Raw genomic sequence first — 24943 nt, forward strand, 5'->3', positions numbered from 1 at the left:
TCTCCACCACCAATCGCCATTTGCGTGCGTGTCGGGCGGGATAAATTTCGACATATTAGCTAGTTTTGAGCGTTATTTATTCGGGAACATTAGTAAAATAGTGAAAGTGACTACTGGGGAGCATAATTGCGGTGCTTGTTTGTTTCTTAGCGCGGTTGCACTCGATTAAATTCGATTTCGCTTGGTTTGTGATTCGTACTTTGCCACACTGTGAATCTCGTGCGCTTCTTTTTCTCAACTGCGTTTTAATACCCGCAGCTGGTCTTCTCTTTCGCTCTTCCTACTGTCATTGTATTTTGATTTTTCCTTCCGTCCGTCGCGTTTCGTTTCGCTCTTCTTGCTGCCATTGTGCGGTTATTTCTTATTGGACAGGCAGGAGAGCAGTAGCAGCAACAGCAGAGTAGAAAAATGTGCTTTCGATCGGAGAAAATTTTGAAAAAGGTTCAATTTGTGCAGCTTCAAATTCTCCGATCTTTGGAAGGCTTGTGAAAAAAAAGTTGTGAACGGAGTGTTTTTCTCGAATAACGTCCCCAGTGAATATGCTGAAATAACTCCAGCAGCAGGAATCGAAGAATTGGGCAGCAATTTGCTCGTGAAGTGAACTTTCCTGGAGCAAAGGATCGAAACACGCCATGGATACGTCAGCATCGGTGGAAAGCACGAGTGCTTTGATCCGTATCAAAAACGAGCCCACGATTGAGGGTCCATACGAATCTGTTTCCGAGGAAAACGCGGATGGGCGAGCAGCACGTCAAGAGACAGTTCTGGGTCCACTGAAGATGAAAATTATCCATCGTCAGAATCAGCACAGCACTCGGATGATGCTGTCTGGATTAAGTGAAGGTAATTTTATGATGTTCATCAGGATCGTTTTGGTTTTCCGGGCTACGTTTGTTCATTTTTATTTTTCATCGGTGCTCAGGAAAGGAAATGGTTATTGTATTATGCGGCTGAAGTGTGTTCTTTAGTTTTTCCTTAAGTATTTTTTTTCAATATAGGGGGTGAGTTTTTGCTCAGAATCGAGGTTGCTTATGGTGTATTGTAGTTTTATTTTTATCATTTTCGTTTCTTGTGTTCTACTTGTGGCGAAACCTCTAAAGTTGCATAGTTTTAGTCCAGTGGTATGAGTTGTCTCCTTTTTACTTAGAGTTGCGACCAAGAGAGGGTTCGAATCCCACAATGTATTATTTTTAGAAGTGTTGATTTATCTACTAGAAGTGTCCCGTATCAGTTCTTGAAATCGATTCTACAATCCACTTCAGTCTTAAGAGCGCATGCAATTGGTGGACTTTACTTCGCAAAATAATTTCCTGCATAGTCATATTGTATTGCATCAGCGTGAAAGGAAAACACTCTTTTTACTGCTACAAAGTTATTTTTTCCTACAAAGTTCCAGGAGCATCATGCGATGGACGTTATTGATCAATATTTAAATGTCAATGGTTAAATTTGTGTAAGGAATCATTGGATGGAAAGCATGGTAGATACAAAAAAAATACAAGGGAAGTGACACTACAGTTTCCATTACATTCAGACCGTATTCCACATAAACAGTTGTGTCCCTTTCCATTACATTTTTGGATAATGATAAATTCACGCTCTCGCTGTCCATTATCTGGAACTAAGGCGAAAACAATAAACAATTCGGTGGTTTATAGCAATTGATGAACGGTATCGATTTCACTTTCTCTTGCTTGCGCTGCGAGGAGTATTCTACACATTTTACGATTCATAATAACATTCTTCCTGCATAATTGCGTGTTTGCTATTTGTTTTATTTACGTTAAAGGGGGTTTTATATACTTTGTGATTTTATTTCACAACGAAACATTTGCGGTTTGAATCGGTAACGAAGATTCGCTGAGTGACATGGTTAAGGATAATCTGTACAATCAGTCATGGTTTTTTGGTGGAGTGGTTAGGGCCATTGATATTATGGACACTTCGGAACGTTTGTAGTTGCGTGTTCGATTCCCTGATGACGAGTAGTGATTTTCAGGGAATCTCCCAACTTAAGTACCATTCTCACTCAAAGTTGATGCAACAAAACGGCATGTAACTACAAGTTATCATAAAATGTATAATCATTTTGCCACAAGACCCAGATACGAGAAGTGGCTAGTAGATAACAAGAAAAAAATATATAGGAGGTTGTGTTCAAGACACGACCGCATTGTTGACGTAGAACTACGCTGTAGTTTAATTCAAGTCGCTTGATTATAACTGCGGATATTGTCTTATAATGCTACGAAAATTTTGAAATAACCATTCTACCAGTTTGGTCGCTCTGAAATGTTTTTTTAAATTGTAGAATCATTTGACGATAATTGTTTGATAATTCATTCTTGTGCTCGCAGAACGATACATACTCGAGATAGGCGCAGCTGTCATCCTTTGTGGAGAAAGATTTGCTACTGGCAAGCGAAACCAAAACACATACAAAATTCCAGAGCGACATTTACTTTCTTGGTGACTAAATAAGCGAAATAAAATCTCTCTGCACGCGAACCCAAATAAGCTAATAACTTATTGAATAACTTGGTATTCCCCAAATATTTTTTGGTGCACAATCTTAACACCTGTTTCACCATAGCGTCAGTTCAATGCATTGATGCAATGTCAAAGGCACCAACGAAGCCTTTATGATGACAGAAAACAAACAATGTTAACTGCTTGGAAAAAGACTGAATATTTGCCTCAGCAGAGATTCATTACTAATACGCTAGCGCAAATATATCCACACACTTGTGTAGCTCAAAACATTAATGCAATGGCGTCAGTTTGATGCAATGATTGCAATGCCAGACTCATCAAAGAGTAAGTAATTTGGTCGCATCCACGGCTCAGTCCGAAACGAAGACATGTGATGGCGCAAAACAAGGAAGAACAAGCGATGTTCATTGTTTCGTATCTAGAACGATACTGAAAGTTTGCCTTTCCTTTGTTTCCTTGTTGAATTGAAGAGACTTTAAACTTCTTCAGTTCATTCATCTCTAGCCTTCAAAAAGGCCTTTGGAAAACTCTATTCTTTACTCATATTACTTCTCCATCCCCATTGCCTTGAGAAAGGCATTCGATCCCTCGCCGTCCAGCTGGCACAGCAACGGTGTTGTCCAGTCATTGTCCTGACGAAGAATGAAGTTTGCCTCAGCAAGATCCACTGTTTATACTCTAGGCAAATATTCCCCTTCGTTCTTCTTTTTTTCCTTTGTTCAAGGAGACTTTACATCTGACGATTTCCCCTTCGTTTTTCGTCGATAAGTTGCTTGTTATTGACAGCTCTGTTCGGAAAAGCACACAACTGGACAGAACAAATATATGAGGAAATGGGAATGTTTTCATTTCTCATCAATTTAAACCAAAGAAAAATCAAAGACTATTGGATTGTAATGTATAGCATATCAAACAAATCTTAGGGAATTTCTGATTCGTTTGGTATGTAAATCGCCAGAATCCGTTCACGGCAAAAATAGTTATTAACGTTAACTTTATTTCATAAAAACATGACCTGTTTTCTGATTTGGCACCCTTAATTAAAGACGTAGTTCTACGTCAAAAAAAAACGATGTGAAGCCTTTTTATTTTAGTTTCTGCACGTGGGGTAAGATGGACAGTTAAAGAAGGATTTTGATTTTTCTTTGGAAACATGTTTTCTAGAATTCGAATGCAATTAGTAGCAGTCCAATGTTTTTTTTTTCTGGATGATTCAATAAGTTTAACTTCTTCTGTGGTGCTTGCAAAACGGTATATCAGGTGTACAAGTTGAAACTGCTGAATTGATTTTTTAGATGTTAGCAGGGTTGTATGCATTCGATTTCACATACAGTGACTCGAACTCTAATTCGTACCCAACCATGCAGAAAAAGATCTACTTTTTGGAGGCGATCTGGCGTAGCGGTAACATCCATACCTTTCACGCTAAAGGTCAAGAGTTCAATTCTCACTCCCGACATTCTTCCGAAATGGAAGGTAACAGTGACGAACCAGCCAAATGTGTTGAAAGTCACTGTAATACAGAAATAAAAAAAACGATCTGCTTTTTTAAAAGTCGAAAAAAAGCTTTCGCAACATTCTATTTAGATAATGATATATACATCATTTTAAAGCTTAAATCTTCATCTTTTGGGATATTTTTCGGACATTTTGTTATCTTGGTGTGTGTAGATGTAATGGACACGAATATCGGGAAGAAATAAAAAATCGATTTTAACGTAGGACTACGGTTAGCCGGAAGATAACGGGGTAAAATGAATATATAGATGCTTAATACAAATGAAAGATCTCGAACACATATAACTCGAGAATTTCTTAATTGATCGCAAAGATGTTTGCATCAATTGATAGGAAATATTTCTACGCATCTATCACAGGAAATAACATTTTATTTTTCTTGAGATAAACAATTGAATAATTGTGAAATGTCAAGCATTATCCAAGCACGCTTTGTGCCTTGTTTTGATTGGTCCTCGATTTGTGCTCCTCAAATGGTTCCGACTGAAAGGAGCAACCAGAGCAATAGCGAAATACATTTTGAATACATCAATACCACTGCGAAAACAATCGTAGCAAGCCACTGGCCAAAATGACCGGTTGTCATCATTCGTTCACAAAATGTTGTGTTGAAATTTTATTTATTTTTTTCTAATAATGTTATGACTTTTCCTAAATATAGTTTATTTGATTTGAAATTTTCATATTTTAACATCTGAATATCATGCTGGTCAGAATGATCGGTCTGATAGAAATACGTGCATAAAAATGTTTGTCGTTCTAGTGTTAATTTACTCCACAATTTGATCGATCGGCAAAAAAAAACAGCTGAACGTATCAATATGAAACGTTCACAGGTGTTTCGGAACTTTCGTATTAGCGTCAACGGAGCCGAAATACAATAGATAGCATTTTTATTGTTCGCACTGGCATTCAAATATGACATGTATTGTTGTATACAGTGTTTGTCATTTTTTAGTGCTACGAAAATGCGTATTTGGGATTTGGGGCATTTAAGTATAAACGCCACAGGAGCGCAATTTTCATTTTGTTTTTTTTTCGTAATTAAATTTATTCTGAGAGCAACGTAATGGGGACGTAGTCCCCATCAATCGAGGGTAAGGAACCTAAGGCCCCAAGCCGCCGAAATTACGCAATCCGAGTCAGCCGCCGCCGTCGGAAGCGGCATCCTTTCGCAAACAAACCTGTGCTCCATCGATTGCCCGGTTAGTTTGAAACATAGGGGATGATCCTTTAGTTAGGTCGGACGGCATATGTTTGCCCGGTTAAGTTTTGCTTTGAAATATATCATTTATATTTCAGTGCAAAAATGTATTTTACATGTATTTTATGTATGTATCGGACGAGTCAGATGACCTACTCGTCAGATTCTTCTCGAGCTCGTCTTCAAAACGAACGAAACGAGCGTAAAAACGTCCGACTCGTCTTCTGGAATAAGCATGGGCTTAAGCTTGAGCCTGGGTAGACTGTAACACTTCGGAGTTGCTTTCCGTGATTGACCTTTTTTTTATCCCATTTATTTATTTATTAGGCTCATTAGCATTTTAGCTGTAACAGAGCCGGGTTTTAATCGTGTACATGTACATATGTTTATGTTTCTATAAACTGTAAATTACACAGTAGTTAGTAGTAGCCATTTAGGCGTTAAGTTTTCTGTTCCATTACATTATGGTAAATTACACAGTAGTAGCCATTTCGGCGTAAGGGTATTCTTTCTGTTCTTCCATTATTCAGCAGACCGGACAGCGGAGACAGTTGATATTGATCATTGTTGGGTTATTTATAGAAAAGCAGCCCGATGTTTCTTGCAGAGCAGAGCAGTTGTATGAATGAATCGATCTAATTTCGACCGTGGATTGATCTCCATCGCTGATGATGTTTGCGTGGACGTAGTTATTCTATAACAACACGAAGATGGTCAATTGAGGGTCCTGAGTTTGAACTCACGACCGATCGCTTAGTAAGCGAACGCGTAACCAAGTGGCTACGAAGACCCCCCGTGATTGACCTGAACCAACTTAATTGTACAAAGAACATACACATTGAATGACGCTTGGGAGTAGCAAATCATTTTCCTTGTGCAAGTTTCGATGATTCGAGCTTTAAATATAAAATATCGACGCTGGCCACGGACAGTCACAAGGAGAAGGGTAGGAATGTTAGTATGATAATCGTCGCCCGAATGCCAGAAGGGTCGCCTCTATAGCGTGGCTCCCTAGCGATTATAATGGAAGGAAAAATTGATAATGAGAATGGGTAAGAAGAATCAGGATTAACTATGGTGAGTGATGTGATTAGGGGTTTATCTTTTGCTTTCTATGCATAATTCCCATGGATACCAGCTATTACAATCATCCTCCTTACGGGCTTTGAACCTTCTGCTGTGGTTCCCACAGCAGAGGGTTCCGTTTAGTATATGACCGTTTAGTATATGATGATAAAGCTCGTGTTCTATCAAATTTTATTTCACGAAAAATGCTTTGGATGTATGTTGAAAGGCAATGATATTTTTTCCAAAACGCTTATCTCAATTCCCCCTGCAGATTTTATAATTAGAAAAAATAAAACTCCAGCAACTATCTATCCCTTGTTGATTGCTTAGAATAGATGGAAGATTTCATCATTATAAATTAATTGTTTACCTCAAACAAATAAATTCCTTTTTTGTTCAGTCCTCGGTCCTTCATTTTACCTAAGCTAGTCAGGAATGTGTTATAATTTAATTTGTCGATAATGTAAATTGAATAAAAACACCTGGTCTCGTCTCTGGTTCTTGTTGTTAAAATTCAAATCTTCTTAGGGCATCCATAGAGCAGTATTCATGGATTAGGTCTCGTCTAGTGAAACTCTCACATTAGGTATGATGAAACGTAGTCTTCCAGGGTGCAGTGTTGTTTTAATTGCTTCCACTTTCGTATATCATTTCGAATAGTTTTTCTACTTCTTTCATTCACCGCAAAACAACATTCATTCGCGTTTCTCACAAAAATGCGTGTCTAGAAGTATTTTATTGTTTCTTCTTTTCGATTCTAGAAACAGCAAAAGCGAAGCCTCCTGCTCCCGCCCCAGCTCCGGCTCCATCAGCAGCAATGGTACAAGATTCTGCAGAATCATTTAACCAAAACAGTACGACACAACAGGAGGAGGAAGCACAATGCAGCAGCACTGGCAGCAGTAGTGGTAAAATGTCGTTCTCGGGTCCTACCGCAAAACCAGGCCCGAGCTTATTCCGACGGAAGAAAGTGGTTCCGGTTGCAATCGCGAGGAAAATTGCCCAAAAAGACAAAACACGCCCACCGGTGGTGCCACCATCGTTGGTGGGTTCAGCTCGGGAAACAAGTACCCCGCCACCACCCACGGAATCACAACCGAATCCAGAACCGATTCCGGACATAAATCCTCCGGTAGTGCACGATGCAAGCAAACAGTCGTCGGAAAACGTTGTTCAGCCTGAGCAGCAGTTAATTCCAAACCAAGAGACCATGGATGGTGGAGAACACTCGTCAGCTACCGTCACCACCGGTATCGCCGATACCGCCGCCTTTACCGAGACGGAACAAAAGAGCGAGTCACAGCCCCAGCAACAGCGACAACCGGCGGCAGCATTTCGTCGAATCAAACCTAAGGTTTCAATAAACATCGCCCAGAATAGGCCAAGAAAGTCTATTCTCAAGAGAAGTAGCTTAGCGCAGGATATTCCACAGGGCAGCAATGAGCCTAGCAAATCTTTGCAGGAGGATGTCGCACCGATCGGCCCTCAGGAGACCGATTGTAGTGCGACCCAAGACGACAGTTACAAGGAAAAGGAGCAGAAAAAGGAGGCGCATGAAAAAATGGAAAGGGTCAGGGTGAAAGAGGATGATCGGCGCCATGAAAGGGAAGAACAGGCTCACAGAATACGAGAACGGGAGGAGGAAGAGTTGTGTTTGAAGGAGAAGCAAGAGTTAATGGAAAATCGTTGGATACATGAGCAGAAACCGGTAGAAGAGATTTTTCATAAGCCGCACCAGGCGGGGTCTCAGGGAGATGGAGCCAGTCAAGTTGAGGGTGAAAATACGGAAAAAATACAGGATAAGGTCGACACCGTTGAAACCCTATCGGCGTCAATAGAGCACAAGCAAGTGAAACCTGCGGTCAATTTAAACAGCAGGAAACGCTTGAAAATTCCACCGGAGGTTTGGAAGGCGCAGCTGCAAAGGATGAGAACAAAGAATACGGCACCTGCAAAAAAGAAGGAGGATGATTCGATCGTCGTTGAAAACAAAAGCGAAGTTGATCAAAGGCTCAACGATTCTCAATCTTCCGAATCAACGAATCGGGAATATGTTAATGTTATATTTCCCGCGGAAAGTTCAGAGATTAAAGAGAAGTCCGTAGACATGAATGTTTCTAACTCTACTAGCGAAATTAGACCGGCATCTGGGGGTACTCCAGATTTGGCTCAAAAGCTACAGAATTGTGTCCCTGCAGTCTGCGCAAAGGAAGTCACATCATCGGTCGCGGAAGAAACGCCCAAAGATATCGTCATTGAGAAATCACAAGCAACACTTGGTCCAACGAAAGCAATACGTCGAATATCGAGGCTTCCTCCGAGCATAGCAATGAAATTAGTGAGCTGCGTTACTGCAGGTTCCAAAAAAGCGGCATCACCTGAAGAAACATCTTCGGGAGGACAGAAAATATCGGAGAACCTGGCCGTTGCTGAACCGTCACATGTTATGTCCGTAAATGAAACGAAAAACGAGTCTGCGCCAACTGTTCCCGAGAAGGTGGAAAAAACAAAGGAAATACGCCGAATATCGCGGCTACCGCCGAACATTGCCATGAAGTTATTGGACAGTGTGGGTAATCGGAATAAAAATTCTAATATTTCTCTCAATGAGCCAAAAGAAGGATCTAATGAATCGGGAAGCGCGAAAGTAGAACAAAATCCTGAGGTTAGAGAACCAAGCGAAAGTAACTCTTGTGTGCAACTACCGCCTAGCAATAATAATATTCCAGTAAGTGCAATTAAGGGCATCCGGCGGATATCGCATCTCCCTGCGAACATCGCCCAGAAGCTAGTGAGCTCTCTGAAGCATAAAAATACTGTTGCGTCGCAGCCCGAAATCAATGGGACAGACAAAACGCCAACGAAAACACCGCCCGAGGAACAAGCCACGATTACGCCGGTTACTTCTCCGGACGACACTAATAAGTCTGCCAAATCCACAGATAAGGCAAAACAGAAGGTGCAAATACTGTCCCAGGTGATTCTTCCTTCCGCGTCGTACAATTTGGGAGAAATATTGGCAAGAAAGTCCGGGGAAAGCATTAATACTATTCCGTCCGGTAAGATGCCCTTTCCGTTTCCTATGCCCTCAACGAGAAATACAACAGTTACAGTGGATACAATGCCTGAAGTGGAAGATTTGAAGCCAGAGTCGGACGTTGATGAGGACATTACAGCGCCCACAAGCAGTAAAGATTCAGAGCATGACCGCAATTCCTTCGAAGGCAATGGTTTGGATGATCCCATCCAAGAAGAGGAACAAAATATGCATCAAGACATATCGGTTGATGAGACAACTGGGCAAAGAGTCACAGAACAAGAGGAGTCTCAGATGCATACCATTTCGCAGCCTGATCCAGAAGTCGTACCTCAGGTTCCACAAATACCTCAAATGTCTTTGCCTCGACCATTTCCTCTCAACGTAAACACATCTCAACAAAATTATCAGAGGCCAGCGCCGCATGCTTCAATGATTGTTCAGCAAGCTGTCAATATTTCCCAACCTCAACCAAACATAGCCTTCATCGCGAATACCCAATCGCAACCTCAACCAATAGTTTCGTCTGCTTATCAACATGTTCGGCCATCGCATCCGATTAACTACCCAAACGTAGCAATATTTCCGCGCTCTCAAATACATCAGCCTTCCCCGCAAATGGTTGTGAATCCCGTCAGCATCCAACATCAGCCACAGCCGCAGCAACAACAGCAGCATCATATTCGACCGCAGCAACGCCATTCCTTCGCTCCCACACGAATTTTATTAGTGCAACATCCGCAACCTTCGTCGGGAAACAACCACAAATACGTGCCCCACATTCAGCCGCAAACGCAGCAGCATTTGTTGGTTCCAAGGTCGTCCCTTTATCAGCGAAATCCAGCAGCAGCAGCTGGTCATAGCCCCAATCAAATTATAGTTCCTACGCCCCGATTTCTGATCACTGGTCACCACACAATGCCAAACCAGTTGCAACAACAGCAGCAGCAGCAGCAGCATCAGCAGCAGCATCAGTCGCAACAGCATCGCGTTCCTGTTCGCTACATGATCCGGACATCGCCCCAAAAGCGAGCATTCCGACCGGTTGAAACTGTTGCTGTGTCCAGCTCATATACTCATCATCAGTCGCAGCAACAGCAGGAGTCTCCGCCGCAACCTCAGCAGCATCAAGCTCGCATCATTCCGAAAATAGTTATCGACAGGAGCTACGTGGAGAGCGACTCTCCGCCAGCTATTGCGTCCCACCACTCGGACGATCAAATGTGCTCCTCCGATCCATCGGTGGAACTCAAGCAGTTCTCACCATGCTCACAAGCGATTAAGAATAAGCTGCGGGATAAAATACGCGCAAGATTGTCACAAAAAAATGATGACGAGGTGACCGACCCCAGACCGGTGCCAGCAGCAAGTCCCCCCACCCAATCGGCTTCGAACTCGTCAGTTTTCCGTATGCACCAGCCCCAGCCCCAGCCCCAGCCCCAGTCCCAGCGGTTGTCTTGCTTCCCGAGTACACCAACGGAAGAGCAACAAATGGCGGTTAGTCGAGCTGTGTCTACTCGACCGGTTGGATTCCAGAGGCAGGATATGTACACGATAGTTCCGAGCGCTCCTACCCATTCGACAGCTCGTCCCATTCGACAGTACGTTTATGGACAAGGGAAAAAGATATATCTCACCAAGATCAGCGTCGTGAAACCGGGACATTCTGAGATAAGGCAAATTGGTGTCGGTAGTAATAATAATGGTGCCTTCGTTGATAGCAATCCGTTGCTACCGTCACGTGATCAACCGAGCGACTCGGTGGCGCCCCCGAACGTTCACATCGTCCTGAAAAATCCCACGAAACAGCCGTGTCGGCAGCAATATGACAGTGCCTTCCACGGGTATCCCCAGTCGGCGATTAACAGCGAGATGCGAGATTTCCAAAAATTCCGAGAGGCAATGAAACAACTCGAGCGGAATATGAGTCCTGAACCGACGATGACTACGACGGGGAGTGGCGGCACCAGCGCCGTTGAAGAAATCAAAGAAGAAGATTGTAAGCAGGAGGAGGAGGGGGGCGATGACTCACCGGTTCCGGCGACGACAGCTCCCGGCGGCTCGGAGTGCGAAATGTTTATCATTACCGAGTTGAAGGATGAACGCGGCGTTGCTGGCGGAAGAAAAACGACGCCGGGGGCTGCAGTTGGCGTGAAAAAAGAACCAGTGGTGAGGCCCTTGCCGCCGACAACACTCCCCAGGATAAACGTGCGCCGCAACACTTTCGTGGTTGAGAACCCCAACTGTGGCATCGGTGTGGAGCAACTTCCACGTGTTGGAGGAGGGCTGGAAATCGGTACAGTGTATGAGGAGAAAATGGAAGAGGAGAAAGTTGAAGTAGAGGTAAAAGCGGAATCGCCGCGCGAGGATAGTTACCTTTCGAGACTCGTTAAGGAGGAGGAAGAGAAGGGATTAAGTGAGCTGGAGTCGGATCAGGTGGATGATGATTTGGCGCGAGAGATTCTTGCGATAGTGCAAAGAGAACGGGAGGATTTGCTGAGCGATGATACCTCGGTTCGAAGACACAAAAAAATAAAAAGGCGCAGGAAGAAAAGGAAACACCAAAAAAGAAAGAAGAAGGATGGGACAGAGAAACTGCTGAGTCTGTTGATGAAACACGTCAACCAGGACTCATTGATTGCGGACATGGTGGACACTCAGCGAAAGAAATTGCATATAATAGAAATATCCGATACGGATGCTGATGTGCATGACGAGACTACATGTCATGTGAAGAGAGAGGATTCCGAATCCGAAGCGCCCTGCGAGCAGAAAGAGGAATCCGATTGCACGGATCGTGCTGATAGCGAAACCGACATTTTTGCTGAGATATTGAAACCTTTCAATGCAAGCTGTTGCGGGGAGAAGCCCCCAAGCTTTCATACAGTCGAAGAGCAATCACATCCCAATCTTGCAGAAACAAGAGCCGAAACTGAAGATGTTGCATCTGCTAGCGAAGAAATTTGTATTTCGAACAAAGCAGAGAATCCTATCCTCGAAAAAACTTCCGATGAGGAGTCCACCCTTTCGCTCGCCAAGAGGCCAGACTCAACTGAAACTAGCGTGCCAATCTGTGATACACGTGCCTTACTAGTAGGAGAGCAGCCAAGGCTAGCTCCACTGGCTCCAAGAGCCCCCAAACGTAAGCTCAAACCTGCGCTAGTTTCGCGACAAAAGGTGAGAAAAGTCACGTCCGATAACTCTGCGGAGCCTGGTGATTACGCATTTAATACGCTTAAATCGACGAATGACGTTGTGGTTGCATCGGCACCGGAAGTTGTTGAGATGGTAGGAGGAGATTCGTGTGATTCTCTCTCGGATCGCGGTGGTGGATCACCGATCGAATCGAAAACTGTGATAGCGGAATCATTTTCCGGAAAAGAAACTGAACCAATGAGCGCAACGGTAAAAGATATTCTAGACGAGTGGGAGATTGTGGATTTGATTGTGGAAAACGGACCAAGCGAATCGTTGAAGCCACTCGTTCGAGAAATTGTGGACGAATGGGATTCGGAAGAGATATGTGGATCGTCTCAATGTACGGAAGGAATCGGAGGGGAAGCGGTTCCGCTCGGCATTGTTAGTGATACAGAATCACGTGAGATACCGCAGGCGGATATTGCCCATGTTGAAGCCCCTCAGGAAACTTCCAATGAAAAGGTTACCCAGAAGCATCTTCCTCTCCCACCAGTGGAATTACCAGTGAATATCGCACTGGAAGAATGTCCGTTAAATGTGTCTTCTTGCGATGACTCGGAGAAAACTGTTGCGATCTCAGAATGTGGAACGTCTATCAGCAAAACTGAGCTCTTCGAAGATGAAGTTTCCACCAGCAAACTTTTCGAAAGTCCTACGCGAATCGCTGCTCCGAAAGCGACCGTTCGAATAGAGGAACAGCCGGTAACGAAAGACTCACAAATTGAAGAGAATCTAGTCCCCATATCGAACGTAATGGTGACTCCGCCTCGTACGAAACCTGCTCCAGTTAAATCACGAGATTCCATCACAAAGCTGCTAGCCGATTGGCAAGATTCCCCCATTAAATGTATCCAGAAGACACCTCAGAAAGTTGCGCGAATACTACTGGATAGAATCGATACAGATAAGTATCTGAATGCCAAACATACTGAACCTGGTCCATCGCCACAAAAGCCAGAGGCTTCCTGTACTAAAGAGGCAATCATCTTGCTTGAACCAATTGAGATTCCTGTGGTGCAGGAGCGACCAGTGTGCCGGAGCTTGCGATCAGGAAGTTCGCGTGAAAGCATTTCCCAGGCGATCGATGTTCAGGAGCGACCTCCGCTCCGCACGACGCGCAGCCGCAGGTCAGAATTGGTTAATAACTCGTTCAACGAGTTGACCGAACACACATCCGCCAAGATTTGCAAGCAAACCTCGATCAAGAATTGGCTCAAAAACACAAGTGAACCGTCGCCGCCGGCTGCCCTATCAAAAACAGATGAGCCACAAGCATTGGTCGGTGGTTCTAAGAAAGCCTTGAGAAGCCGCGCGAAATCAATTTACCACGAAAAATCTCACACCGAGGAAGTTACTCCCGAGTTCCAGAAACCCACCGGTAGAACACTCAGAAGTCGCACCAAATCGGTGTATATGGAAAGTTCACCTCTGGTGGACAGCATTAGTGCGACTCAAAAGAAGCCCACGAGAGACTCGAATAAACCTGAAACAGTCGAACAGCCGCGCAAATCATCGGAGCATATCCCATCGGAGCTGTCCGGAGTTGGTGACAAGGTGGAGGAAGCAGGAGGACCCGCTGGCGGGAAAGAAGAACCAAATAAATCTCTCAGACCAACCCCGTTTATTTCCAACCGCGTTCCGATTCCGATCTCCTCCGACGATGACGAGGACGACGCCTCGCTAGCGAAGCGCCGTAAGATGTTCCGAAAAAAGCGCTCCACTACACGCAGCACCGCTGCCAGAGATCTGAACGCCAACCGTCGTTTGTTCCGAAGTGCTTACCACCAATTCTCTCCATCTGCAGATAACAACTTTGCTGCTGGGCAAAGCGACCTCATCAAAGTAGAACCACCAGAAGAGCAGGAAGAAAACGCCGATGAATCCTCCGGGAGACTACTATCGATCGTCACCGTTCAGAACAACCAGGTGATTCACGCTGAGAACTTCGATAGCACCACTCCGCGTAAAAGTCATGTACCGAACAGCCTTCCGCAGCAAGCTGTCCCTATGGCGACATCCACTCCCACTCTTGCGGCACAAGAACATGTTTTCGCCACTCCCGAACCCGTGAAGCCAGAAAAACGCAAACGACGCACGAAGCTGGAGATGGAAGCGGATAGGCTGGCTAAGCTTAACCAATCCGCGGAAAACGATCTAACAATGCCTCCAAAGCCGCCCAACAAACGCGTCAAGCGAGAAACGAAGCCAAGCATCCCACCTAGCCCGGGCTCGATCGATTCATCCGTGAGTGAATTTTGTTGTGCCGCCTGTATGCAGAGAGTACCTCGCGCCTTGTGGGATTCCCACTACGCTATGCACAGTGGCCTCACGTACCGAGTTGACGTCGATCCGGAGATCGATCTGTACGATGAGGGCACAGCGGCCCAGATCGTGATGCGTTTCATGAAAACCCACCGCCAGCTGACTGTGCAGTGCGACAAGTGTAGCGTTGTGAAGAAATCAGCGCTCGGGTTGATATCCCATCGGATGATTTGTGGTATGACGCCGGAGCAGATCGAGCGCAGCAAGGTGGCCTGTGAGCACTGCAAACGCCGGATGATGGCGGTTAGTATGCCAACCCATCTGCTTGGGCACTGTCCGGTGCTGAAGCGGATTAAACTCGAGAAGCAGCTGGAGGAGGCGGCGAAACAGAGAGAGGAGGCCCTCGACGACGACACGTTGTCGTTGAATCAGAGCGGTCGAGTCAAACGGAAGGCGACAACCATGTAAGTTTAATTTATTGGCGAATGTAATAATTAATGAAACCCTCTCCTCGAATCGGTCTTTGCTTGAACGTTCATAGTTTATTCACAAAAAAAATAGATTCGACGTGTGAAAACGTCATGTTTTTTGTTTATAGAAAGTCTCAGGATGTTTTGGAACGTAATTGAATACAAAACAAATTGATTACAAATGCATCGAATACAAAAAAGCTATTTCAATCAGTGCCGAAAATATTCACGTTTAAGACACTCAAATACGGCGAATTTCAGTCTGCCTTGTATTGATAACCTACTGCTCAAGCGAAATCGATAAATATGAAACAACACTATCAATGAATCATCAGCTTGCCATGAAGTTCATTTTTCATTTGCATCTTTTTTTTCGTAATGATATTCGTAACGTAGAAATTGAAAATCTCTGCGTGTTAGTGAAAATCAAAGCATAAAAATTCTTGTTTTTGGCGATTTCGGCAATAGAATGTATAGATAACTCTTGCTATGTTTTATGAATTTACTCCCGATTGGCCGGAAATGGCATACACCCCCTATTATATGGGCAATGGATGATATTAATGGGCAGTGGATGTGCGGAAAACGAACATAAACTTGTTTTGATTTTCGGTTTGATGGTTCGCTCAACACCGAACAACGGTCAACGAAAACTAATGTTCCCTTTTACGGATTCCTGGGCCTTTCTTTTGTTCTAAATACATATGGAAATCAAACACGTTTTCAATAAAAAATCACTGCAAGTGATGAAGATCAACTTAACGTTCGTGATAAGAAGACTAGGTTCCCAGAGTACACGGACGAGTAGATAGCGACCGTGAAATCTCAATGTCGGTGGATGACGATGAATTATCGAGGGAAATCGTTCGTGCTGGACGAAGAGAGTTATTCTCCGCTGTCAAAGTACCATATTTCCGGCAATTACCAGTACTATAAAGGAGCATAATTCTGATGGGAAGTACATCTTCTGGCCGGACACGGCGTCTTTCCATTACGCCAAGCAGACGTTGTGTACCTCAAGGAAAAACAGATACCGTACGTACCCAAAGAACGGAACCCGACCAACTTGACCCAGTGCCGTCCGATTGAGATTTTTTTCGGCTCCCTCAGTGCTCTGGTGTACAAGAATAATTGGCGGGCTACAGACATCAAACAGCTGACCACGAGGATCTGGAATTGCATCCGGAAGATGGATGTCAGTGCCGTCCAGCACTCTTGTGAGAGCATCTCCACCAAGTTGCGCCGTACGGCTAGTGGCGTCGAGTTGAGCTTTCGCACCCGGGTGGAAGAGTCGATTTGCACCCCAACCACCCCGCCAGAAAAGGAATAAATTATATTTTTACAATTTCTTCATAGAAATTTGCTTCGTTTCGCACCTAAAAATCGTGCACCCGGGGGCGATCCGTCCCCTCCGCTCCCCCCAGTTGACGTCACTGCGTACGGCTGAACACGGCTGTGAGAACTACCGTGCAATCGCGATCCTGAATGGTGCCTACAAAATTCTCTCCCAGATCCTCTCTCTACTCTATGAAGCATGTCGTCTATCGTCGATAGTAAGCAGATCTGTGGGAAGTTATCAAGCCTCCTTATGCCCGGTTGCTCGACGAATACGGACCTGATTTTGACTCTGCGTAGATATGCGTAAAATCCGCTACGAGTATCCAGTTCCTGCGCACTCTACATCTTCGTTGGCGGCATTATATGTGCCATTGACCGACGACAGCTATGGAGAATCATAGAGAATCATTGTGCGGATCTCAGACTGTGTGATTCTTTTGAGACATAACAACTTGGCGCTGAAAAATGGTATGCGGAGCAAGTTTCAACACGATTGGCACTATTTTTAGGAATCGATAGTGCGATTTCCTCAGAAATCCCAGATATTTCTACTGATCAATTACTCACTCGTATTCTGAAATCCGGTAGAGTCAGAATTACCCGTTCGGCTCATCCAAACCATTTACTAGAAATAATTTATATGGCAGAACAACGGTGAGCTCCGTGTTCCATTTCTGTGAAGAAAAAATGGTAATGGATTTTCAGGTGGAATATACACGCGTTTAAAACAAATTAAGTATTCAAACGACATCAAATAATAATTTTCATTCTAATTTTGACAATCTAAAATTGCTTTCGGGTCTGCCAATCTGATAGAGAGTAAATTGAACCACAAATACGGATGAATTACGTTTGTTGTTTCTCAAGGCGAACGGATTTAGCCTTCCTGTACTTGCGCGCAAAATCGTAACTCGTATACTAATCTGTGCGTGTCTTTGTAGTATTGCTATTGTGTATTTTTAGGCGTCATTTGTATTTATTTAAAAAATAAGATATAATTGAACGAGAAAACTCCAGAAAATATTTTTCTTTAACTTCGTTCACCTTATTGATTCTCGGGCTGTCAGACCGTATGCGCAAGTATAGAGGAGAGTTAAGAGTACAAAAGTCGATTTCGATCGAATTGTAAAATCCAATCGATCATATGAATGTTGAGTTCCGCAGATCGGTTTCACCAAAAAGACACAAATTGAACGAAGTAATATTGATTTTCTTTATATCATTTTTCTACTTTGCGACAAAATTATAATCCTTTTTCTCTTTACATTTAACTTTCAAGAGATCAAACATTTTAGTTACGTTAGTGAAATATATCAAGAAACATCATACACACTTCCGTTCAAATTGTTTCATTCGTTCTTTTTTTACGATCATATTCGATTTATTTTATAAATCGTTAAACATTCCAACACACTTACAATACACTAGTAGTGTTTTATTTAATATCCAAACTATTCACTAGAAATAATTTATAAGGCAGAACAACGTTTGCCGGATCAGCTGGTAAAACTATAAATATTTACCATATTCTCTAAATCTATTTATATTCAAACAACGATTGATTCGCATGTTCATGCAAATTTTACGAATATTAGAGAGGGTCGGACTTTCTGAGATGGAATCACCTCATGATACACATTTTGAATTCTACTCCCCCAGGGCTGAGAGGAGAATTCAGAAGATTACCTTCGAAGACATGATCATCACGATCACCAAAGCCGAAGTAACGGACGGTTGCTTGGCAGTGTGGAAAACCCAGTTCCGGAAGGCAAAGACAGCCAAATGTGTGTTCGAGACGTGCGAATTCATCGGCAATAGCGAGGCGGAAATGCGCCATCATCACGAGTTCTGTCCGTCGCCCTGCAAGCGCTTCGAGTGCCGTCACTGCAAGTTCCAAGCGGGAAAGCAGGAACTGGTGGCGAAACATATTAAACAGAAGCATTCAGAGGTGCTGACGAATGCGCTGGATAGCAGTGGGACCGATGCAAAGATCGGAAGCGAATCGTCGGACGATGAGGGAACGTCCGGAATGGACGAGAGGGAAGTTTCGGAAGGGAACGGAGAGACGGCGAGCGACGGCGACGAATTGACAGCGAAGAAGAAAAAAGACAAGCTGAGAAGGGCCAACTTGGCAAACGATCTGGCGATCTTGAAGAGTAGAATGGCTCATCCTGGCAGGGAGTTTAGTGAAGAGAGCGATGTTTATCGAGAAAGTGAGTTTAGTCCATTATAACACAATATAAATATTTTAATTCATTATTGTAAATTTATTGTAAACATCCAGTGGTTTTGGATGAGGTGATTGAGTTGCGCTCATTGAAAAGCGAGTTTCACGGGGTTTCGCGTGAATGGACGTTGGATTATCGCCAGGAAAACTATGTCTCCCGTCTGTTGTTTCCCGAGTTTCGTCCCGATTTGGATGTTCGCCTGTTCGCGTCCAGTATGGTTTACGAGTACATTCCGAAACGAACCAAATCGGTAAGATTTACCATGCGCGCTACCAATTTGTACAACGCGCCGATTCAGGTGAACGATTACGTGGAGAAATGGCAACAGCTGGATACCTTTAGTGGCCAAGCTAGCGGTACGGATTCGTTGTTCTACTGTGGTGGACCTGTGATTGCCATGGATTGGTTGCCAATGGTGGAAGGAGGAACCATGGACCATCAAATTCTGGCAGTGGTTTGCAAGAACGACTTTGACGATTATTACCTAGCAGATCGAATCTATCCGAGCAAATGTTTGATACAGATTTGGGATATTGGATATTTGCACAACAACAGGTTTGTCACGTTTTATTCTCTAGAATTTAAAACGTTTTTCACAACTTTTCACTTTACAGTTATTCGAAAAAGGTCACCAATTCTATCCCTGAGCTGTTGTATTCCATTGCGTGTGATTTTGGTCCCATCTGGTCTCTGAAGTTCTGTCCCAGCGGATGTTTCAATTCGTCGGACTCTAGAGATGAATACGACCGCCTCGGATTGTTGGCCGCTACCGGATCGGATGGTGATGTGCACATTTTTTCACTCGGAAAAAACTATGATCATTTGGTGTCCAACAGCCATCGTATTATTCACCTGAAACCAGTCCTACGCTTGACGCTATCTTTGAACGACGATTTATCCAGTTGTCAATACGAAGGCAATGGGGCAGTTAAGCTTTCCTGGTCGAAGAGTAAAAATCACTCAACGATTGCTGCAGGGTACTCTAACGGTGCCGTCGGGGTGTGGAATTTGTACTCTAAATCACCTCTGCTGACCGGAACGAAGGGCGGGTGTCGGGCTCTGCTACCCGTTCGCCGAATTTTCATTCCAGACTCTTGCATTACCGCCTTAGATCTCCATCACGCGGAGGAAAGTCGTTATCTGTTGGTGTGCAATGCGGACAGAAAGGTAATGGTGTATGATCTCCACACCGAATATCTGCCGGTGGAAGTTTGCAGCGTCAATGCTCGCAGTAAAGTTACTACAGCTTGCTGGAACGCACACTTTCCTGTGATAGCGCTCGCTTTCGACGATGTCTACGCTATCGATCGATGTGCCCTGACAATTCATCAAACGCGCGAGATCGGAGTGAGACTTTTCCCCTTGTATACCTTCACTGCCGAAGCGACCGATATGAGTGCCAACGATTGGCTCTCGAACCATGTCATCGGGACTGACGGTGGTGATGTTCTGTCCCATCAACCAATTGCCTTTGTACATCAAATGGCGCAAAAGAACACTCAACAGTTGAAATATGTGAGAATATTTGACACGTTTGTGGTAGTGTGGGATTTGATTGTATTATTATGTGTTTTGTGTTTTAGATATTGACTTCGACGATGTCTGTGAAACTCACAGACGAACTGACGGATACATCGTACGCCATGTTCGAGAACAATTTTGGTCTGCTCTTCTCGGACAACGATAAGGTATGTGTACTGATTACATTAACCCATCAACGACCAATCTGTGAAAAATATTTTTTGATGAAAGCCGTTGGTGTAATTTTGATTATTGGTCTCAATCATCAGGATTTATTTTACATGACAAAAAATCGAAAAATCGAAGAACAAAAACATTGGCCAAAACCTACATTGAACCTCCCGTAGGAGTGCATTTTTTAAGGTTAGGTTATGTAAATTATCAAAGTTGCTGTTCGATATTTCGAACGCTCTGGGTGAATTTTAGTTGCAAATTATTTCGAGAGTATGGTAAGATTATCCAATATTCCACAGAGGAAAACATTAAAATTTTCGATCTTCAAAGAAACGCACTTTAATGCAAGCGTCAAGAATGCGAACGTGAAAAAATATTGCAAATCGTAATTCGATAGACTTTCTCGGAACCTGTCAGCGAGCAGCGGGCTCTTGCTCTCTTGTTTAGGTTCTAATTTTTGTCTTCTATTGGGTTACTTGCGATTATCGTTATCCGCGGTGACCTTCCCGCCAAGTTCCACGAATGATCCGGAATCCGGGATGTGTATTTTGAATGTTGTTTTTCATTTTGGTGTTTATTCATATATCAAACCTACCATTTGAACAAAGTAATGTGGTCCAAAAGACAAGAGAGGTTTTTTTTACAGAAATGAACTAGATACAATCGAGACCTCACTTGTAGGGGAAGGTAATCGCTTTGCGATCATAACGAGCATTTATTTTTTTATGCGAGTGCTTCGAATTAATGCAATAAGTATGAACTAAAATCATATTCTTATTTCACGTTTGCTTGGTTGAATGGTTATAACCGCTGTTCAAGAAGCCAGTGGTTTTGGGTTCGAATCCGGATTTTCCGTTTTTTGGCAATAAATTTTGAAACATCCTTTATAGTCGATAAAGTAGATTTATATATTTATTCGATTTCCATCTAATGGAAATTATATTACTATAAATTTGATGAAGTTGATGATAAATTAGATGAAGTTGATTTCTTTAATTACATTAATTACGATCAAAATAAAAAAAAGGAAATAATGTGTAACTCGGAAACAAAGCTATTGAAATGAAAAAAAAACAATAACGAATCATCAAATTTTCATTCTGTTTGAGATTGAAGTAAGCTTAAGGAAAATTAAAAATAGTGAAAATATATAAAATATATTTATATTAAAAAAATATATATATGTTTAATAACATTTTTAATATATATTCGATTAATATTCCCTATATATATATATATATATATATATATATATATATATATATATATATATATATATATATATATATATATATATATATATATATATATATATATATATATATATATATATATATATATATATATATATATATATATATATATATATATATATATATGTATATATATGTATATATATATATATATATATATATATATATATATATATACTTTTTATTTCCATCACATTGTCGAATTGGCCAATATGGTCGGTTCTTATTAAATGGTTCAATCTAAAATTTAAAAAAATTTTTTAATAAGATATTTTTGAGATTTTCAGCTGCATTTTTCTGTTTTCACTGGATGTCTGTAAACTACCGACCTGAGCTCTTCATTACCGATTGTTTCTTAGTATGCATTTAGTATCAACAGAAGTTGCCGGATTTGCTGAGTTTCGAAAAAAATAAAAAAACAAGCAATTTCACAACTTAATAAGAATTTCCACCATGTAATTTGAAACATTCTTTCCTTAAAATACGCGAACGCTTTTTTTTTAGTTTTTCTAGCATTTGAATCATGTTTTTCTCATATTCAATGGATTTGACAACATATGATCAAATCTCAGCTATAACAGAGTCAACTTACTTTTTGAGCTCTATTTTTCTCCATTTGTTTCTAATTCGAAAAGTACATTTCTAGAAGTTATAGCTACGAAGTAACGCTACAGGAAGTAAGAGAAATAACAGTGTGGTGTCAAGAAATGAATTCTAGTGCGATTCGAGAACATAAATTTGGTTGATAGAAACAACCAAGTTTTTCATGCATTTTTGGAGAAAACTAATGAAAGTGCCCGAAACACTAACTTTACAATTTCATTGATTCAAATGTTTTACAAATGTATTCAGATTCTATGTAACGTACTTTTCGAATTGGAAGGCAAACAAAAAAAAAAGATGGATTTATTTCCATCAAATGTGATCCTCTATCACCCACTGAAAGATTCCGGGTCAGCTATCTAACACCCTGTATGAGACTATGAATAGAAATGACAAAAAACACGCTTTGATTGGATTTTTTGAGTTATAAAACTTAAGAATACCCGTGTAAAATTCATTTGAGAGAAAATACTCCATTTCGTGATTTTTTAGACGCAAGAAAAATGTTGAAAAGTCAAATTGAATGTTATTTATCTCTTTTTCCAACAACTACTCATGTAGGACTCGATTATATATGATTCTATTATATACAATTTTAGATTCGATTATATACAGTTCAATTTAGCAGTTCAATATTTTTTTAATATTTCAAATATGACTTAGTCAAGCGAAAATGAAATATTTCAATTTTGAAGTGGAAGTTAATTGGCTATTATGAGTATAACGAAGTAAAAATCGGGATTCTAGTTGAAGATTCACCTGGAATCGCTTAAAATTATATTGCAGCGAAATTAAAAAAGGTAGAATTTCGTGTCAATGGATGAAATTAAGAATAACACTTTAAAAACCCTTAACTTTGAAGTTTTTCACTTCTGGAATGTTACCTAAATCCACTAATTTGAAAGTTTTACAACGGTATCCGGTATAAACATTTCTTATTTTTCAAATGGGAGGAACAGAATCGTCGTACGTGGCGTAATTTTTGAAATAGAATCAGTTGAAGGCAAACAGAACCCGAAACAGAGAAATAGTTCAATGGCTCTGTCATTGTTGAAATTCGAATATATACGTAAAAGAATTTTTTTCATTAAATTTGATTTTCTATCACCTACTGAAAGAATTCGGATTTTTTATATGACAAAAGTATTTTATGACTTTAAGGGGATGAATCAAAATTAAATTCTTCTTTTATATTCAAACAAAAATATATTTTTCGTTCAAATAACAAAAAAATATAAATAAAAAGTGTAAAAAACAAATAAAAAACTTTTTTTTTGATTGATTATATACAGTGAAAAGAAATCGGAGACTGTATATAATCAAGTCCACCCTGCATATAAAATAACATTATGATGTGATTTTGATGAAACAATTAACGTTGCTTCGAATTCAGTCGAGAACTAGGTAAAAAAATTCCGGAGCTGTCGAACATGCTCGCAGCTGCAAATGAGTATTTTTAACGTATAAAACATTCTAGATGCAAAAAAAGAATCTCACTGTTTAGACGGGAATTGAACTCGAGATCTCATAGAGCTGTCTCTTAGGCACTGACGCCTTCAATCAATCGGCCACGGAAGACAATACTAGATTTATATGAGCAGACCTTCTTAAGCATTCACTGTTATTATTTTACTTAGTTTCTGTTATTTCACCGTGGATCATGCCGAGAACATGACCGCGTTGCTGACGTAGGATTGCGAAATTATTTTATTCAATTCGTTTGTTCGTCATTTCAGCCACCAAGAAAGGGGGCGATGGTTTGTACGGTTTTAAAGAAGAGAACATTTTAAATACACCGTTAATAATCTCACTCCAAAATTGAATTTTATTAAAACTTTAATATCTTAAAAGACCTCTTATAGATATTTTTAAATTATGTTTAATTCAACAAATTTTGACACATCGTATCTATACATATAATAAATTACACAATTACCATTTCGGCGTAAGAGTATTATTCCTGCTGTTCCACTGTTCGGTAAGACCGAACAGCGAAGACAGTTGATATGTTTTTTGTGTTGTGTTATTAATAGCTCGAACTGCCCGATGTTTTTTTTTGTTGTTGCAAGTAGCGAATGGCGTGTATGGATGGAGAGAGAAGCCAGTAAACTCCGATCTTGAATCGATCTCCATCTCTGATGATTGTTGTGTGGACTTATTTATTATTCTATAATAAACACACAAAGATGGTGAAATTGTGGGCTCTGAGTTTTGAACTCACGATCGATCGCTTGGTAAGCGAGCGTGCAACCAATGCGGCTACCAAGACCCCATGTTCGTTTTTGTGTTTTGTTTTGATTTTAAATATTTAAAGTTTTATATTTTTCAAAATAATATAAATACTACAGTAGTCGTCCGCTAGCTGGGTGTATTTTAACTGGACTACTCTTTTACTAGGCACGCGCTAACTGAGCTGCATCTCAGTTAGAAATCAGTCATGTATCGATAATGAACGTCATATCCAATTTAATGATTTGCTGTCAAAAGACGTGAGGGGCATTAGATGTAGTTTGAGATGTTGTACAAATTTAGACTATTTTCACATGAAAATACATAATTAAATTGCATGATTTTTT

At 41.5% G+C, this 24943-nt stretch overlaps 1 protein-coding gene across 2 annotated transcripts in view; it reads left to right on the forward strand.

Moving 5' to 3' along the window:
• The window catches only part of LOC129764621 (uncharacterized), a 27892-nt gene continuing 2949 nt past the window's right edge, over positions 1 to 24943 (forward strand). The window contains exons 1-7 of one of the 2 annotated variants that reach the window (XM_055763882.1): positions 1 to 184; positions 373 to 843; positions 7045 to 15244; positions 18248 to 18801; positions 18873 to 19371; positions 19431 to 20331; positions 20400 to 20504. In XM_055763882.1, coding sequence (XP_055619857.1) covers positions 633 to 843; positions 7045 to 15244; positions 18248 to 18801; positions 18873 to 19371; positions 19431 to 20331; positions 20400 to 20504 — 10470 coding nt within the window. In that variant the 5' untranslated portion in view covers positions 1 to 184; positions 373 to 632. Of the gene's footprint in view, positions 844 to 7044; positions 15245 to 18247; positions 18802 to 18872; positions 19372 to 19430; positions 20332 to 20399; positions 20505 to 24943 lie in introns of both variants that reach the window. The other variant, XM_055763880.1, reaches the window with a different exon arrangement.

This window comes from Toxorhynchites rutilus, chromosome 2 (genome assembly GCF_029784135.1).
Source record: "Toxorhynchites rutilus septentrionalis strain SRP chromosome 2, ASM2978413v1, whole genome shotgun sequence".
Lineage (NCBI taxonomy): Eukaryota > Metazoa > Arthropoda > Insecta > Diptera > Culicidae > Toxorhynchites > Toxorhynchites rutilus.